This window comes from Gracilinanus agilis, chromosome 1 (genome assembly GCF_016433145.1).
Source record: "Gracilinanus agilis isolate LMUSP501 chromosome 1, AgileGrace, whole genome shotgun sequence".
Lineage (NCBI taxonomy): Eukaryota > Metazoa > Chordata > Mammalia > Didelphimorphia > Didelphidae > Gracilinanus > Gracilinanus agilis.
This window is the reverse complement of record NC_058130.1, coordinates 277,542,895-277,561,430: the sequence shown is the minus strand read 5'-3', so window position 1 is coordinate 277,561,430 and position 18,536 is coordinate 277,542,895. Positions and strand designations below refer to the sequence as shown.

Sequence of the window (18,536 nt, the reverse complement as noted above, 5' to 3'; positions counted from 1 at the left end):
CAGCCATTCTGGCTGGCAATTTGGAATCATGCTCAAAGGGCTATAAAAGAATGCCTGCCCTTTGATCCAGCCATACCATTGCTGGGTTTGTACCCCAAAGAGATTATAGATAAACAGACTTGTACGAAAATATTTATAGCTGCGCTTTTTGTGGTGGCAACAAATTGGAAAAGGAGGGGAATGGCTGAACAAACTGTGGTATATGGGGGTGATGGAATACTACTGTGTTAAAAGGAATAATAAACTAGAGGAGTTCCAGGCGAACTGGAGAGACCTCCGGGAACAGATGCAGAGCGAAAGGAGCAGAGCCAGAAGAACTCTGTACATAGAGACTGATATACTATGGTAAAATTGAATGTAATGGACCTCTGTACCAGCAGCAATGCAGTGACCCAGGACAATTCTGAGGGATTTATGGTGAAGAATGCTGCCCACATTCAGAGGAGGGACTGCAGGAGAGGAAACATATAAGAAAAACAACTGCTTGAACGCATGGGTCGGGGTGGACATGATTGAGGGTGTGGACTCGAAACTACCACACCAATGCAACTACCAACAATTTGGAAATTGGTCTTGATCAAGGACATATGACAAAACTAGTGGAAATGTGTGTCGGCCATGGGTGGGGGGAGTGCAGGGGCTGAAGGGGAAAGGAGGAGCATGAATCATGTAACCATGTTAAAAATGAATATTAATAAATGTTTGAAAAAAAAAAGAACTTAATCATTAAAAAAAATCTAGTAAAGTGGCAGGAAAGACCAAGAGAGACTCAGAAGACAACAATATGAAACATTCAAAAAATGCCTCAAAGAAAAATGCTAACGCCAACAAGAGTTCCAAGGAGAGTTAAAGAAAGAGATGAGTAGTAGAGGAAAAATTAGGAAAAGAGATGAAAATGATGCAAGAGAATTATGAAACCTACAACTCCATGAGATATCAGGAAATAATAAAACAAAATGAAAAGAATGAAAAAATAGGGAAAAATGTGTCTCACAGAAAAAAAATAGAAGAAAATTATGTAACTGGACAAATAACTGACCTGGAAAGTAGATTGAGTAGAGATAATTTAAGAATTATTGGACTACCTGAATGCCATGATTAGAAAATCCAAGATATCTTTGATCCAGAAAGTAAAATAATAAACAGAAATTGAAAGAATTCATTGAACATCTCCTGAAAGTGATCTGAAGAATATTTTGGGCAAATTACAGTTCCCAGGACAAAGAGAAATAATAAAAGGGGGATTAGGTTAGAGGAAACAACGGTCAAAAGCAAAATATACCTTTGAAGAGGGACAAAGTAAAAAAAGAAAAAGAAAAAGAAGAAAATGGGATGGAGGAAAAGACAGTAATCATACATGAATGGGACAGGTTAACCCATAAAACAGAGGCAGATAGCAAAATGGATTAGAAACTAGAATTCTACCATATATTTTTTACAAGAAATACACCTAAAATAGAAAGACACATGCAGAATTAAAATAAAGGGTTGGAGCTAAATCTAATATGCTTCAGTTGAGCTGTATTAAAAAAAAAAAAAAGAATAAGAGTAGCAACCACAATCTCAGATAAAGCAAAGGAAAAAGTAGACATGATTAAATGAGATAATCAGGGAAATTACTTTCTCTAAAAGGTACCATAGACAATGAAGTAATATTTTTTAAAAAGTTTTTGAACAAATAAAACCAGTGTAGTCCAAATTAATAAAGTAAAAAACTGGGACTTGGGGGAGAGGGGGTGAGAGATGGATTTACAGTACATTTCCTCTAATAAAGACCTTATTTCTCAAATATAGAGAGAATTGAGTCAAATGTATAAAAAGAAGAGATGCCCCCAATTGATAAATGTTCAAGTGATATGAACATTCAGTTTTCAGAAAAATAAATCATGCTAGCTATACTCATATGAAAAATACTCTAAATCATGATTGACTTGTGTTAGGAATAAAAATAAATCTTGAAGTCTTTATACTAAATTTATAAGTATTTGTTAGTAAAGAGAAAGAAGAGAGAAATAAGGTTATCAGCCTTTCTAACTCAAAGTAAAATTAGGTCTCGAATTTCAGTCTGATGTGGTCCCTTCTATACCTCTGCTTGTCAGAGATGACTTACCTAGATAAGTCAATGCCAGAAAGGCTCAGAGAATGGCCAAGAGAGAGCAAGACCAAGGAGTGGGACAGGAGCTAAGTGAGCTGTAAACTTCTCACCCTGGCTTTTAAGCCTTGGCCAAGCCCTTCCCCTGGATCCTTCTATTGGACTCCAGGCTGTACACATCATATATCCTGACCTCCTGGCCTCCGTGGCACCGCCAAACTGGCAGACACATGACTCCATGACTCCTTTGTCCATCCACTGGGGTGAGTCTTCTGGGATTGGACTGCATTGGAGGTCCCCCAAATATTTAATTCACACATTAGAGAAATGCAAATTAAAACAGTTTTGAGGTACTGTCTCTCACATCTATCATAATGAATATTATAAAAGAAAAATGTTAGAAGGGATGAGGGTGAAAAAAAGTACACTATTGAATAGCTGGTAGAATAATGAGCTTGTCTAATCATTCTGCAAAAAAAATTTGGAAGTAGGCCTAAAGAGCTATAAAACTGAGCATACTGTTTGATCCAGCAATATCACTACTAGTATGTCTGTACACTAAGGAAATCAAAGAAAAAGGAAAAGGACCTATGTGCAAAAAATATTCATAGCAGCTCTTTTTATGAAGGCAAAGAACTAGAAATTATGGGAATGTTCTTCATTTGGGTAATGGCTGAACAAGTTATGGAATATGATTCTGATGAAGTATTACTGTGCTATAAAGAAAAGACAAGGCAATGTGGTATCAGAAAAATATAACAAGATCTATCTGAACTGATACAAAGTGAAGTGAGAATTGGGAAATCATTGTGCATAGTAACAGCAACATTATGATTACCTCTGAAAGACTTGGCTACTGATCAATAAGTTGATCCAAGACAATTCCAGAGGACCCATGATGAAAAAAATTGATGAACTCTAAACACTGATAGCAAATTGAAGTATAGTTTTCTCAGTTTCTTTATTTTTCTTGCTTTTTAAAAACCAATATGGCTAATATGGAAATATTTTGTATGATTTCACATGTATAGATATTATATTTTTGCTGGTTTCTCAGTGGGTAGGGAAACAAGAGGGAGGGATAGAATTTGGAACTCAAAATTTTAAAAGAATATTTAAAATAAATAACTTTTTTAAAAATAGGACACATTAATTGCTGGTTGATAATTTTAACTATGTAGAGGATTGCTTGAAATCTGCATTGAAGAGTAATGAATGGAACAAACACCAAACTTATAGTTTGGAGAAAGCTAACAGTGAAGAATCTAAGGTCACATAGGCAAATTAAAGGAACAAAGAAGTGAAGAGTAAAAATGACACCAACAGTATCTAAAAGACTAATTTTAATGATGTGGATATCAGAACATACTTGAAAAAATCAGAGAAAGAACCTAAAGGATTCAGAAAAACTAGGCAACCAATGAAGAAAAGCTGAAAAAAAAATTGTAAGCATAAAATGGAATTACTGGAAAAGTTGGGCAACAAATTTTTAATTTGCAAATATAAAATAATATCATGGGCTTTCTATAAAAGTGAGAATGAGAATAACTGGACATTACTGCACATTGTATATCTTTAAAAAAAATATTGCCAGAAACAAATAATAAAAGTAAATGCCAAAACTTTTCTTTCCTTTTAAATTCAAGTCAATCTAGTATCTATTTAGCTTCTGCATCACAGATGTCTCAAAGACCAAGGGATTATGAACTTCCAAAGCTGCATCATGGTATAGTTGTAACATATAGAAACATGGTTTATTAGACTGATGAAATGTATTCCAACACATGCAATGGACTTCACAATACGATATTAACAAAATCAGATGATAGAAGGTTTTGTTAAATCTTTACCTAATACCTCAGAGATATAACTTAAAGTAAAGAATAAGGCTAAAACAGAGATAACTTGGTTTCCCCTATGATGCTGAACTTAATGAGCAAATGGTTATTATCTGGGTCCCGGCATAGCAAATTATGATTTGCAATAAAAAGACTGGGATTTGAAGCCATTAAAACATCTTTATATAACAAGCTATAACAAAGTAGGTTGGTCTGAACTAGAGAGTAAGCAATATACACAGATTTTTTAATCTCCTCCATCTTTTTCTTAACTATATGATAAAATAGTTAAGATAATATTTAAAGTGACTTTCCAGATAACAAAGTATTTATAAAGAAAATAAATCCTATTCATAATAGTGCAAAGTCAGTGTAGGAGATGATCATTTTTGAGGGGACCTACAAAGAAGGAGTTGCAGAATCAATATATGTCACAAAAAATAAATGAGATGAAAACAGGGTCTTAAGACATCTAGGAAACAACAATTATAAATGAAAATTTGGCAATTCATAAACAAGCAAAAAGAGGTCAAAGTAGATAGAGAAAAGTATTGGAGAATAGACTTTGAAGTACAGACTGAAAGATGTGGGAAATCAGGCTGGATTCAGGAAAGGTAGGATTCTGAGAAATTCTGGGCAAAGGTTTAGACAGATATGAAATGCAACACTATGGTTATATAAAACTTGAGGCTACCTAAAGAGATGATGAACAAAACTGGAAGGTAGGCTTGACAACAGCTTAATGGATGATGAAACTCCTAAATGAATTTAAAGAATGATATTTCACAGAAAAAAAGTTGTCAATCTCAGGGCTTACTGGCCACAAGCTAACAGCAAAACACTTGAGTTCAGCACCAACCTGATTAAAATGTAATTGGGAGAGGTAGCTAAGTAGCACAGAAGATTCTGGAGGACCTGGATTGAAATTTGGCCTCAGCTGTTCCCTAGATGTGTGACCCAGGAGAATTCCCATAACCTCAACTGCCTAGCCCTCTTTCTGTCTTTAAATGGATTCTTAGTATTGATTCTATGACAGAAAGTAAGGATCTTTTTTAAAAATGTAATTTGAGAAATGTTAACAAAATATAAATATACAATATAAATTTTATTAATTTGTGTTTTTCTAAATCAATGTGGTCATAATAATCCAGCTCTATTTGTGTTTTGACACCAATATTCTATAGGATTGAAACTTGTAACTAGTATCCCAATTCTCTTCTTTAAAAAGGACAAACAACTGGCCATGTTTCTCTCATTCTATATTCAGGAAGGGAGGAGGGATGTAGGAAGGAAGGAACGAAAGGAGAGGAGGGAGGGAGAGAGGAAGAAAGGAAGGAAGACAGGAAGGATGGACACATTGCAATACTAACCAGGCTTTTCTGGAGTGAACCAAGAACATTTACTTCAGATTCTTGCCCTATTCCTGACTGACTTCTATTCATCACTCAGATGCCTTCCTTGGAACCCATACCCTAGGCCCATGATGGTGAAGACATGGAACACCTGCCCCGACATACTAGAGGAAGCTGCTCTGTTCCCCCTCTCCACTGCACCTGAGGACATTGTTTTGCATGCACAGCTCCTCTGCCTAGCAGACCAATGCAAGCACTTCCTCCCTCTGCTGTCTGAGGTAATGAAGGGGGCTCAAAGGCAGCTTGAAGGTGCAGTTTGGGCACATAATCTCTAAAAAGTTCACCAATGCTGCCCTAGGCTGCAGAAGCTACAACCGCAATTAGGGGACAAAGGGTAAAGAAGGGATTTCATTTCTCACTGTAAAACTTACAACAGCAGAAGATATATTTCTTTTTAACTGAAATAATACATTGTTAATCAATAGTAGTTAGGTTCTACACTATTTGTAGTAATTCTATATTTTCAGATAAATGGCAAATAAAATAGTCTTTTGTGGGACAGCCTGGCAATCTCATCAACATTTAAATTTTATTTTCATAAGAAATACATACCTATTCCTCCTTCATTTAAAATAACATAAAATTACTTATGAAAAATAGTTGTGATCAACTTATCTTTCAGGTACTAGTAGTTTTATATACATAGGAAAAGGCAAAAGCTTAAACTAAATATACTTACTTTATTGTTTTGGGTGTCAGGATGGGGTGGTGAATCAAGGTTTATTATGGCATGTAGTACATCATGAGTCAAATTACTAAGGTGCAATAAAGGATTGGCAACTACTGTTTTGGCACTAGCTGTACAGGCAAAAAGGAGAGGTATTGAGGTTTGTTCTGGCAGAGGGCTAATTGGTTCCAATGTTTCCTTTAAAAAACAAAAAGAAAGAAAAGTAAATGAATCAAAGCAATTATAGATCTTATAATACTATTTCAGTCTAACTAGTGAAAAAATGTAGTGGAATGTTGGTATAAATTCCAGAAGGAATAACACACTAAGTAATAGATTAAATTCTGCATATCTAAATATATAGATTTATCCAGAAAGGCACTTACATGTAATTAGTTCAGTCTCTCACTCAAAAGTAAGAATTCTCCCTATCACACTTCTGATACATGGGAAGTATCAACACTTCTACTAATGAGAATCTTGTCATCACACATTGAAATTCATCCCACTTTCAAAGTAGTCTAATTATTCAGACTTTTTAAATATGTATCTTGATATAAAAATGTGCCTTCTTTTAATTTTCACCCCTGCTCCTACTTCTTTTTTTTTTTTAAACCCTTAACTGTGTATTGGCTCCTAGGTGGAAGAGTGGTAAGGATGAGCAATGGGGGTCAAGTGACTTGCCCAGGGTCACACAGCTGGGAAGTGTCTGAGGCCGAATTTGAACCTAGGACCTCCTGTCTCTAGGCCTGACTCTCAATCCACTGAGCTACCCAGCTGTGCCCCCCTGCTCCTACTTCTGAAGCTACATAAAATAAATTGCTATTCCTCTGCAACATGAAAATCTTTCATACATGTGATGAGTTCTAATATATGCCCTTTAAATGTGCTTTTCAATCAAGACATTGCCTAGTTGCTTTAATTATCCTTCAGGTGACTTAGCTCCTATACCTTGCATTGAACAGACTGGCAATGAGGTACTTTGAACTAAATATAATGCTACAGGAGAAGTCTGACTAATATATGATATAATTATGCCCCTTGATTGGGGCAGTATATTTCTTATAAACAACTTTGCCTTTTCTGACATCATTTTAAATTTGCACCAAGAAAAAAAAGTCTTTCTTCTCGCTTGTGCTTGTGTAATTTGATTTTTTGGATAAAGTTGGAAGATTTAAAAATTGTTGTCATTTGTATTTGTTTTGGACTATCTTCCTAGTTTGTCCATATATTTTTGAATCCTGATTCTGTTATCCAACATATTAGCTGTTCTTTATGCAACTTTGCCTTTTGTAATTTTTTTCAAATCCATAAAAATGTTCTGTGTTCCTTTTAAAATAGGCAAGATTTATTCTAGTGATAGATCATAAGATTCAAGTAGTTTACCTAAGATTTTAGTCAAAAATATGATAAAACATTTGTGTTATTCTTATTAAAAAGATGAAGAAATACAGGTCAAATAATAGTATAATTAGATGGATCTGGAACCATTTGAATAGACTCAGGGAGTAATAAATGCTTTGATAGTAATTATCAATTTAAAAGGAGCTTTCTTTGGAGTATCTCAGTGATATATAGTTGGCATATTGTTTTTTGTTTGTTTTTGAAACCCTTACCTTTTGTCTTAGAATCAATATTATGTATTGTTTCCAAGGCAGAAGAGCTCTAAGGGCTAGGCAATGGGGGTTAAGTGACTTGCCCTGGGTCACAGGGCAGTGTCTGAGATCATATTTGAACTCAAGACTTCCTGCCTCTGGGCCAGTCTTTGACATATTGTTAAACATGTTTAACATTTTTGTCAATGACCTGAATAAAATCAGAGATAACATGCTTGACAAGTCAGCAAATGACAGAAAGCTGAGAAGAATTTCTAAAAATATCAGATAATAGTCAGGCTCGAGAATGATCCCAATAGTCTAGAATGCCAGGCTGCATTATTTAAATTATTAAAATGACATTTAACAGTCTTACATTTAGGTTTTAAAAAAGCATCTTCAAATATAAGATGATTAGGCATGGCTAGACAATAGTTTGTCTGAAAAAGATCAAGGGTGGGGCAGCTAGGTGGTTCAGAGGATAAAACACCAAACCTGGAGCCAGGAGGACCTTAGTTCAAACATGGTTGTAGATACTTCCTAGCTGTATTACCCTGGGCAAGTCACTTAACCATAATTCCCTAGAACTTGCTGTCCTTTTGTCTTGGAATTAGAATTCTAAAGATAGAAAGTAAGAATTAAAAAAAAATCTGGGTTTTTCATGAACTACATTTCATGAAAAAATTTAAAAATATACTTTTCAATACAAAGGAAGGAAGAAGGAAAGAGAGAAAGAGAAGGAGAGGAGAGGAGAGAAAGAAGGTAAAAAGAAAGAAAGAAAAGAAAGAAAGCTAACAGTACCGAATGCTGTAGAGAAGTTAAGGAGGAAGAGGAAAGAATTTTAAAAGCATTTGGATTTGATAATTAGAAAATCGTTTGGAAAGAACAATAGCATTTAAAGACTAATTGCATATGGTCAAAGCAAGAGTAACTGGTGAAAAAATGGAAGCCAAACAATCAATCATCCTTTTTACAAGAAATAACACAGTAATAAGTGGTTTAAGATGGGGAGATTGACATGTTTATAGGCAGATGAGGAGCCTTGTTTGGTCTTGGATGTTTGTTAAATATCCTTTGAGATTCTTATATAGTCAGAGCCAAACTAATATTCCCTCCCTCCCTCCCTTCCGCCATTCCTTCCTACATGTACAATCATAGAATTATCTTTGATTCTTTTTTTTCCTTCATTCCTGATAGTGGGGAAAGGGAATTCCCCTTCTTGTTATGTCACTTTCTTTGATGTCATCTACCAGGGACCTGAAGATCCTTTACCACTGAGATGTGGAAGTATAGAGATAGGAAGTTGAAACTAATGAGACAGGAAATTGATCCCACAGGCACTGTCCCCCTGAGCAGTGCCAGGCAAATTAAGGAACTACGACTGGTTCCTGAGATGTGATATGCGAGAGCTAGTAGGTGGATCGAAGCTCACCACTGACAGGAGTTCCTTCAGGTTCCAAGATCTAGCCAGAAGAGTGCTAGAGAGAGCGAGAGCAGTACTTTGGTCATAGGGATGTGTAGGGACTAACCAGCCCACAGTGTCAGGAATTAGAAACCATGGAGACAAGAAGGAGGAACCATAGAGATAGGAAGTGAGTTAGAGAAAGGATATAAAAGGGGTCAGTGTCAATTGGTCAGTCTGTCAGTTGCTGATAGTTAGGTGCTGGCAGTTGCGGGGAAGTTGACTGCTGGGAGTGTGTTGGGTTGGAGGTTGCATTTAGTTGCTGGAAAAGGCAAGCCTAACCTTAATGATAGAGCTTTTTGGCTTTAGTCTTTAGAGGGCTTTTGGCTTTGCCCTTTAGAGGGCTTTTGGCTTTAGCCTTTAGAGGGCTTTTTGGCTTTTGGTTTTTCGGTTTGGGCTGTTAGATTTTTTTCTTTCTTGAACTTTGTGGGGAGGTGGTTGGTCTTCATTGACAGACCTAATTGGGGTTGGATTAAACACTGATTGGATTGGTTTTGATTGGGGGGGATTGGATTGGAACTTTGTGGGGTGGTTATTAGTGGTAGCTATAGGCAGTTATAGGTAGGATGTAGGCAGCTTTGGTAGTAATTATAGGTAGTTATAGGATAACTAGTATAGACATTAGGAAATTTTCTTTTTCTACATCTTTCCTATATTTCCCTCCTCTAGTATATTCTTTTCTATCTCTATTTTAATAAAATTGTTAAAAGCTGCTGGAAGTTTTCTTTTCTCTGGCTTAAAGGAATAATATTAATTTATTACTCTCCTATATTCTATTTTCATTAAAACTTAAGTTATTAAAAGCTGCTCTCTTCTTAAAACTCCTAATATAACCCTTACAGGTCCAAGTATGAAAAATTAATGACGTTAGCAATAATCAATAAAGTGATGGTCTCTTAGTGATCAAAGATGCTAAGGTAGAGTCCACACCAGTATAAATCTAGGTTTGTCTTCCTGAAAGCCATTTTTTACAAAGAACTCCCCCTAGGAAGAGAAAGACCATATTGATTGGTGAACATCAGATGAAGACATGAACTAAGGATTCTCAACTCTTTAACTTGGGAGGAGCAGAGGAGAGGACTCGGTGTCATCAAAGAAGGGAGGCCTATGTTATGAGATTGAGCAGCTTCCAGCAATCTGGACAAGGAAAACTTTCCAGAACAAGATCTCTGGCTTAATTCCTCTTTCATGAGCCTAGCTGCACCAGACTTCAATGATAGAGACAAGGACAACAGGGGTCATTAGATTAGGTTGCAACTAGTTCAAATTAGTTTCAATTCAATAAACAGAAAAGGCCCATCCCAGGCCTTAAAAGGGGGCAAGAAATGTGATGTATTCCTAAAGGAAGAAGTATCTTTTGAACTTTGCTATGTTGTAAGATGAATTAATAAGATGTTTAAGATTAGTTATTTGGGAGGCTCAGCAAGCAGGGTTGGAGAATTCTAAATGGAATGGGGAAGCAAAAGTTTTGTTTCTCTCTCTGAGAGGGACTCCATGTTGGCTGGGGACAAGTTGTAAGTGACCCCCTGGAAGACCTCAGAGGAAGTGGTGTTTGTATCCTGATATCCTGGTATCCAGAAGGAGGAAAGTCATCTGCCTATGGGAGGTTTGGTTGAGACTATAAAACCTAACCTGGGTTGCTGGTCAGCTCAGGTTGGTTTAGCTCCCTGACTTATCCAACTGAAGGGGTACTGGCTGAAGACCTAAGAAAGCTGTATCATTGCTGGATTTTGACAGGTCTCAGCAGTGAGGATTCCACTTTCATTCCTGACATTCTTTGTGCCCTGCCTGCTATAGTCTAAAGCTTAGTGTAGCTAAGTTCATTCCCTGACCCTGAGGCTTGCCCACAGACTGGTAGAATAGAACCCCTTTCTCTTCCTTCAAACTATAGTTCATTGAATTAAATCCCTGTTTATAAAACCTTTTGTCAGTCTACTCACTTGCTAGTTTCACAGACTCCCTGGCTAGGTGGATCTGTGTTGGTAGTTGGGTCTCCATTCTAAATTGTATTTCCCCAACTTGTTAATTCCAGTCTATCGCCTTGTCTTGTCTATTACTTACCCATCCTCAGAACCCTGATAATATTTAATTTAACCCCCAGTTTTTCCCCATAAGAGCTAAGAGATGCAGGAAGATTTAAACAGATAATGGAATATTACCGATTAATATCATAAGCGTTAAAATAGAGTTTTTGACAAAATAAGAGAGCAGCTTTATTAAAAGTTTTAATGAGAATATAGTAGAGTTGTAAATTAATATTATCCCTTTAAGCCAAAGAAAACTTCTAGCAGCTTTTAACAATTAATTTAGTTTTATTAAAATAGAGTTAATAAAAGAATATAGTAAAATGAATATAGTAAAAGAGGGAAATATAGGAAAGAGGTAGAGAAAGAAAATTTCTTAATGTCTATACTAGTTAATCTATAATTGCCTGTAACTGCTTATAAATTACTATCTAAAATTGCCTATAACTACCTCTAATAACAACCAACCCACAAAGTTCCAACTCAATCCACCCAGTCAAAACCAACCCAATCAGTGTTTAATCAAATCCCAATTAGGTCAGTCAACAAAGACCAGCCACGTCCAACCCAGAAAAGGTCAAAAAGCCCTCTAAAGGCTAAAGCCAAAAACTCTCTCAATAAGGTCAGGCCTGCCTTTATATTCCAGCAACTAAACGCCAACCACCAACTAATCACCAACCCATACCACCAGCAACCAAACCCCCAAAAAACAATTCAGGCCAAGCAGCCAATTTCCCAGCAACTATCAGCCCTAATTGTCAGCAACTGACCCCCCCAACTGTCAGCACTTGACAGCCTGACCAACTGACATTCGGCTCCTTTTATAACCTCCTCCTACCTCACTTCCTGTCTCTATGGTTCCTCCTTCTTGACACCGTGAGCTGGTTATTTCCTACACATCTCTATGGTAAGAGGACCTCCAGATCCCCCATTAAATTAAAAAAGGAATAAAGAATTCCTTTTTACAATATCAAAAATCAAATGATGTAGCATTATTTGTAATTAATTTTCCTCAATTCTAACTCATCCTTTAAATACCAACCCAAATGCATTTTTTCCAGCATGCTGATCAATCTCCACCACAGTGATCAACAACCATAGCCCTCTTGTATGCCACATAACACTTCTTGTTATAACTTACTATGTACCCTATGTTGGTATCTTACCCCTCCATTAAATCAAGCTACAAGAGGATATGTTATCTAACCTTTATATCTCCCCTAGCACCTAGCGAAGTGTTTTACAAAGACAGATATTTAAAAGAGTCTCATATTAATTGTTGCTACTTCAACTATTGAAGTTACCTTCCATAGTGCTAAAAAGCACTTTCATTGCATTCACATACAACAGTTAAAAATCAATCTTCAATAGATCCTTAGGATTACTGAAACTGAAATATAATTATCCCACACTAAGTGTTAGAATACCAAAGCATGACAAGGTAATAAAAAAAAAATTAATTTAAGACATATGGAGAAGAAATTCAGATGTCTTTTATGCATTTTATTTTTTAAATATTTTTTAAACCCTTACCTTCCATCTTAGAATCAATACTGTGTATTGGTTCTAAGGCAGAAGAGTGGTAAGGGTTAGGCAATGGGGGTTAAGTGACTTGCCCAGGTTCACACAGTCTTTTATGCATTTTAGAAAAATCTCTATTAAGTAACATACCTGCTGAGATTCTTGTAAAAGTAGAATCAATTCCATTCTCACAGAAGCAAGGCCACCGCCATGAGACCCATGTAGTATACAATAGCTAAGGAACATCCTTAGAAGGGACTGATACTTCAAAAGCCACTGTCGTCTTTTCTGGAAATTCTGTCTCAATTGATTTATTTTTGGTTGATCAGATAAATCTTTTGTATTTTCATTTAATATAGCTTCATCCACACTTTCACTAAATACACAGTGTGCATCCTCCACATCTGAACAATAGTCACAAGCCTTCTGAAGAGCTACTACCTCTTTTTCAAGCCAATGATATAGCTGGTACCTCAATTTCCCACCATCTATTTCATAGCCAGTAGATAATGTTCGCAATTCTACTGTAAGAATCTTTAAACATGCTCTAAATTTCAACTGCACAGCAATGATATCTTCTGATGGACTTAAGGTATCATTTTCATCTATGCTGAAAGAGTCTGTATAGCTAGAATTTGTTTCATTTATCTTTTTATCCATTTTTATCTGTGAAGTTTTTAGTTCTTTCATTGAAAGAGGTGTGTCCTCATTTTCCTCATCATTATCACTATCCCACTTTAGGTCTAAAGATTCATCTTGGAATACAACACTTGGTTGGCTCCAATCAAATGAAAGAGTGGAATTTGATTGTTCATCTGATAAGCCATCTGAAGAAGATTTCAAACCATTTACCCCACTCTGTGACCAATCAATACTAGATGACTTAGAATCCTTTGTATCCAACCTTAATGGAGAAGAAGGAGAATAATCTTGACTGGTATCTAGAAAACTACAAGTTCTGTAAAAAAGTTTTGTCTTCTTGATGACTTTGGGCATTTTTGATAATACCTCTAAAGCTAACATAGGACAACCAGCTTTTAAGTGAGCATGTGCAGTGGTGAAAAACAATCTTCTTTCACTTAAATTAATTTTTCCTGCTAATCCATTTTCTCCTGTTAAACATATTTGTGTAGAAGATGCATCAGAAGAACCAAAATGGCGTCTCAACAAAAGTGGATGTGTCCTGAGGTAATTGTAGAAATTAAATACTGCAGGGTTACAGGTAGAAGATGCAATGGCTTGATCTGAAAAGAAATCAAATTTAGTAATTCAAACCCAAAGAAACTTTCAAAATCTGTATGTATATCAGAAGCTGATCTGTGAAAATACAAATTAAAAGAGTTATAATAAAGATTGCTGATACAAATCAATATATTTTTCCCCAGCAGTTAAATTGGCACAGTGCCAAATCAGCATTAAAAGAAAAGCAGCATTACCCATATTTTTCATTCTTTCTCACACCGCGTCCCCATACACTCTCACACACTCCCACATATACACAGAGTTAACCATATATCCACTTGGTGAAAAACCAGGAAAGGATGTTAACTAAAACAATGTGAAACTGGAAGTTTAGGAAAAAAATTCTTATTCTGAGACCTTGTATAAAAAATAACTATAAACATTCTAAAATCCACCTCATTACTCTCTTTTCAGGGGAGGAGGATGGAAGGGCAAGAAGGGAACTAAAGAAACTAATAAAAGTAAAATAAAAATGTTTTCTCTAAAGGGTAATAGGAGAGAGAGCAGTTAGGTGACCCAACTGATTAAGAGCCAAGGCTGGAGACAGGAAGTTCTGGATTTATATCTGGCCTCAGACACTTTCTACTTTTATCACCCTGGGCAAGTCACTTAACTGCACTGTCTTGCATGGACTACTCCTCTGCCTTGGAACTAATACACAGTTCTAAGAATTTTTTTAAAAGAGAAATGGGAGAGTAGATGAAACAGAAATGTATATTAAAAATATAGAGGGGGAAAAACATGTTCTGGGTATTTTCAATAGATTAGAGGGACTTATCTAGTACATTTTTAAAGAATGTGAATTTGAGGTCATCATAATTTTATTAATTTTCTTAGACCAAAGGATCAAATTGTTTCCCTGATGGCCTGTTTTATTATACTCTCTGCACACTCTATATCATACTAGGCAATTTGCTTTTAACACCACATAACATATGCCACTCCTATCTCTATAGTTTTACATAGGTGTTTCCTCATGTCTAAAATGCATGCCTCTAGAACTTTAATTTAATTTAATTTCCTTTAAATCTTAATTCATATACTACTTTGCAAAGGAAGTCTATCCTGGCTTGGCCAGTGTCTTTTCCTCTAAAATTTAATTTGCATCTACTTGGTGTATATTTTATATTTTTGTCTCTGTGTTTCAGTCAGTCAGAACAATGGAAATGACAAACCAACTCATCACTACTACCATCTGCCACTTTTCCTAAGAAATGACTAATTGGAAATATTATTAAATGCACCATTAAATAAAGGGGCAACTTTTAAAACATAGTTCGGGTTCCGGGTTAAGATGGCGGCAGAGTAAAAAGCAGCTCTTAACCTCTCCTGACCGAAACACACAAGACTCCTCAAGGGGACATAAAAACAAGTCCAGACGAATGGAGGAACCCAACAACAGGGTGCAGTGTGGAAGGTACGTGGAATCGGGACATTTATATGCTATAAAGCGGTGAAACAGCTCTCACTAAACAACCACCCACCCCCAACCCCTCCACACACAATACCTACAGCGCACGCCAGCTCTGAGCGCGGGCTCAGATCGCAGGCGTGGCGGAGTCGTGGGTGGAGGCAGACACAGCCACAAGCTAAAGCTCTAAAACCCTGAGTGGGGAACCAGCATAGACGGGTATATGACTGTGGAAGCAGCGCCCTGAGACTTGTAAAGGAACCTCCAGCAGAGGATCAAGCAAGGGGGTATACCAGGGGGCTTGACCTTGGAAAAAACCAGAACTCAGACCTCAGGAGCCAAAAGACCGCGGACAGACCCCGAGCGCGAGGATAAAGCTGAGGAGCTACTGGGCTAATGATGGCTACCCAAACTCAGGAAGTTCAGAAGAGAAAGATTAACAACAAGAAAAAGAAGTCTTTAACACTCGACAACTTTTACACAGAGAAAATCCAGACAACCGAGCAAACAGAGGAGGAGAACAAACAAGCATCCGGACCCTCCTCAAATAAGGAAAACGGGTCACAAGCTATGGAAGAGTTCAAAACTGAGATTCTGAGGAAGATGGAAGAGATCTGGCAAGAAAATAACAGTTTAAAAGGTAGAATCTTGCAATTGGAAAGTGAGGCTCAGAAATCAAATGAACTGATAAGCAAACTGAACACCAGAAATGACCAGACTGAAAAGATCATAGCTGAAAACGAAAAGTTTAGAGCCAAAAACCAGTCCCTAAAGACTAGAATTGAGCAATTAGAAGCTAATGATCTCTCAAGACAACAAGAACAAATAAAACAAAGTCAAAAGACTGAAAAAATAGAAGGAATCATGAAATATCTCAATGAGAGAGTGACAGACCAAGAAAACAGGTCTAGAAGAGACAATTTGAGAATAATTGGTCTTCCAGAAAAACCAGAAATTAATAGAAACCTGGACTCCATACTAAAAGAAATTATTCAGCAAAATTGCCCTGAAGTCCTACAAGAGGGCAATATAGACATTGAAAGGATTCATAGAACACCCACGATATTCGATCCAGATAAGAAAACGGCCAGAAATATAATTGCCAAATTCAAGAGCTTTCAAGCAAAAGAAAAAATCTTACAAGAAGCCAGAAAGAGACAATTCAAATATCAAGGAACACCAATCAGGATCACACAGGATCTGGCAGCCTCCACGCTAAAAGATCATAAGGCTTGGAATACGATATTCAGAAAGGCAAGAGAGCTGGGCCTGCAACCACGGATCAACTACCCATCAAAATTGACTATATATTTCCAGGGGAAAGTATGGGCATTCAACAAAATTGAAGAATTCCAAGTATTTGCACAGAAAAGACCAGGGCTAAATTGAAAGTTTGATATCCAACCACAAAAAGCAAGAGAAACATGAAAAGTTAAATAAGAAACAGAGGGGAAAGAAAGAAAACTTATAATTTTTAAAATTGCCTTTTTAAGGGCCTCAGTGAGATCTAATTATCTGTATTCCTATGTAGAGAAATGTTATGTATAATTCTCTGTAGTGAACTCTATTCACTATTATAGTATTCACTATTATAGTAATCAGAAGAATAATTCACAGGGTGAGGGTGGAACACTAAATAATCTAAGATGACATGGGGGATGGGAAAGAGGGGGTGAATAGCAGGGGAAACCAAGAGAACCTTGAGTGAATAAGAAAAATAGGATATTCTATTACACACAAAGAGGGCATGGGAGGGAGAGGGGACAAATACTACTATAAGAAGGAGAGGAAGAGAGCATAAAGAGGTAATAATCAAACCTTACTCTCAGTGTAATCAACCTGGAGAGGGAAGAGTAGCTATACTATCCATTGGGAAATAAAACTCTTATCTAACCCTTCTGAGAAAGTCAGAAGGGATAAACCAAGGGAAACAGGGAAGTAGGGAGGTCAAAAAAAGGGAGGGGTGAAGGGGGAGGGAATTCATAAGGCCTTTAAAAACAAAAAGGGGGGGAAATAAGAGAGGGGGTAAAAAGGGAAGTTAATCAAGGGAGGGGATAAGGGATAAAGGCTTAATAGCAAACCACTGGTTTAAAAGGAAACAGTATAAGAAAAAGGGGTTAGCAATAGGGGAGGATACGAAAATGTCAGCAAATGCACAACTGATAATTATAACTCTGAATGTGAATGGGATGAACTCACCCATAAAATGGAAGCAAATAGCAGAGTGGATTAAAAACCAAAATCCTACCATATGTTGTCTACAAGAAACACATATGAGGCGGGTGGACATACACAAGTTTAAGGTTCAGGGCTTGAGCAAAATCTTTTGGGCATCAAATGAGAAAAAGAAGGCAGGAGTGGCTATTATGATTTCTGACAAAGCCAAAGTAAAAATAGATATGATTAAAAAAAACAGGGAAGGTCATTACATCCTGATTAAAGGCAGTATAAACAATGAGGAAATAACACTGCTCAATATATAAGCACCAAGTGGTATAGCATCCAAATTCATAAAGGAGAAACTGGCAGAGCTCAAGAAGGAAATAGATAGTAAAGCCATAATAGTGGGAGATATAAATATTCCTTTTTCAGATCTAGATAAATCAAACCGAAAAATAAATAAGAAAGAGGTAAGAGAGGTGAATGAATTCCTAGAAAAACTAGATTTAATTGATATGTGGAGAAAAATAAATAGGACAAAAAGGAATACACCTTCTTTTCAGCTGCACATGGCACATTCACAAAGATTGACCATGCTATAGGGCATAGAATCATTGCAAACAAATGCAAACGAGCAGAAATAATAAATGTAACCTTCTCAGATCATAATGCAATGAAAATAATAATTAATAAGGGCACCTGGACAGGAAAATCAAAAACTAATTGGAAATTAAATAATATGATTCTCCAAAACCAATTTGTCAAAGAAGGAATCATAGAAACAATCAATAATTTCATTGAAGAAAGTGACAATGAATTAATAAATAAGACTAGAAGCTGGTACTTTGAAAAAACAGATAAAATAGACAAAGTACTAGTCAATCTAATAAAAAAAAGGTAAGAAGAAAATCAAATTGACATTATCAAAGATGAAAAGGGAGACCTCACCTCTAATGAAGAGGAAATTAAGACAATCATTAAAAACTATTTTGCCCAATTATATGGCAATAAATATAACAATTTAGGAGATATGGATGAATATTTACAAAAATATAAATTGCCTAAATTAACAGCAGAAGAAATAGAATACCTAAATAATCCCATATCAGAAA

At 36.3% G+C, this 18,536-nt stretch overlaps 1 protein-coding gene across 1 annotated transcript in view; it reads right to left on the bottom strand.

The window, feature by feature from the left end:
- DMXL1 (Dmx like 1) overlaps positions 1-18,536 on the bottom strand; it is a 198,971-nt gene that overhangs the window by 94,421 nt on the left and 86,014 nt on the right. The window contains exons 24-25 of the mRNA XM_044680002.1: positions 12,762-13,855; positions 6,022-6,207 (exon numbers count right to left, since the gene is read on the bottom strand). Coding sequence (XP_044535937.1) covers positions 6,022-6,207; positions 12,762-13,855 — 1,280 coding nt within the window. The remainder of the gene's footprint in view (positions 1-6,021; positions 6,208-12,761; positions 13,856-18,536) is intronic.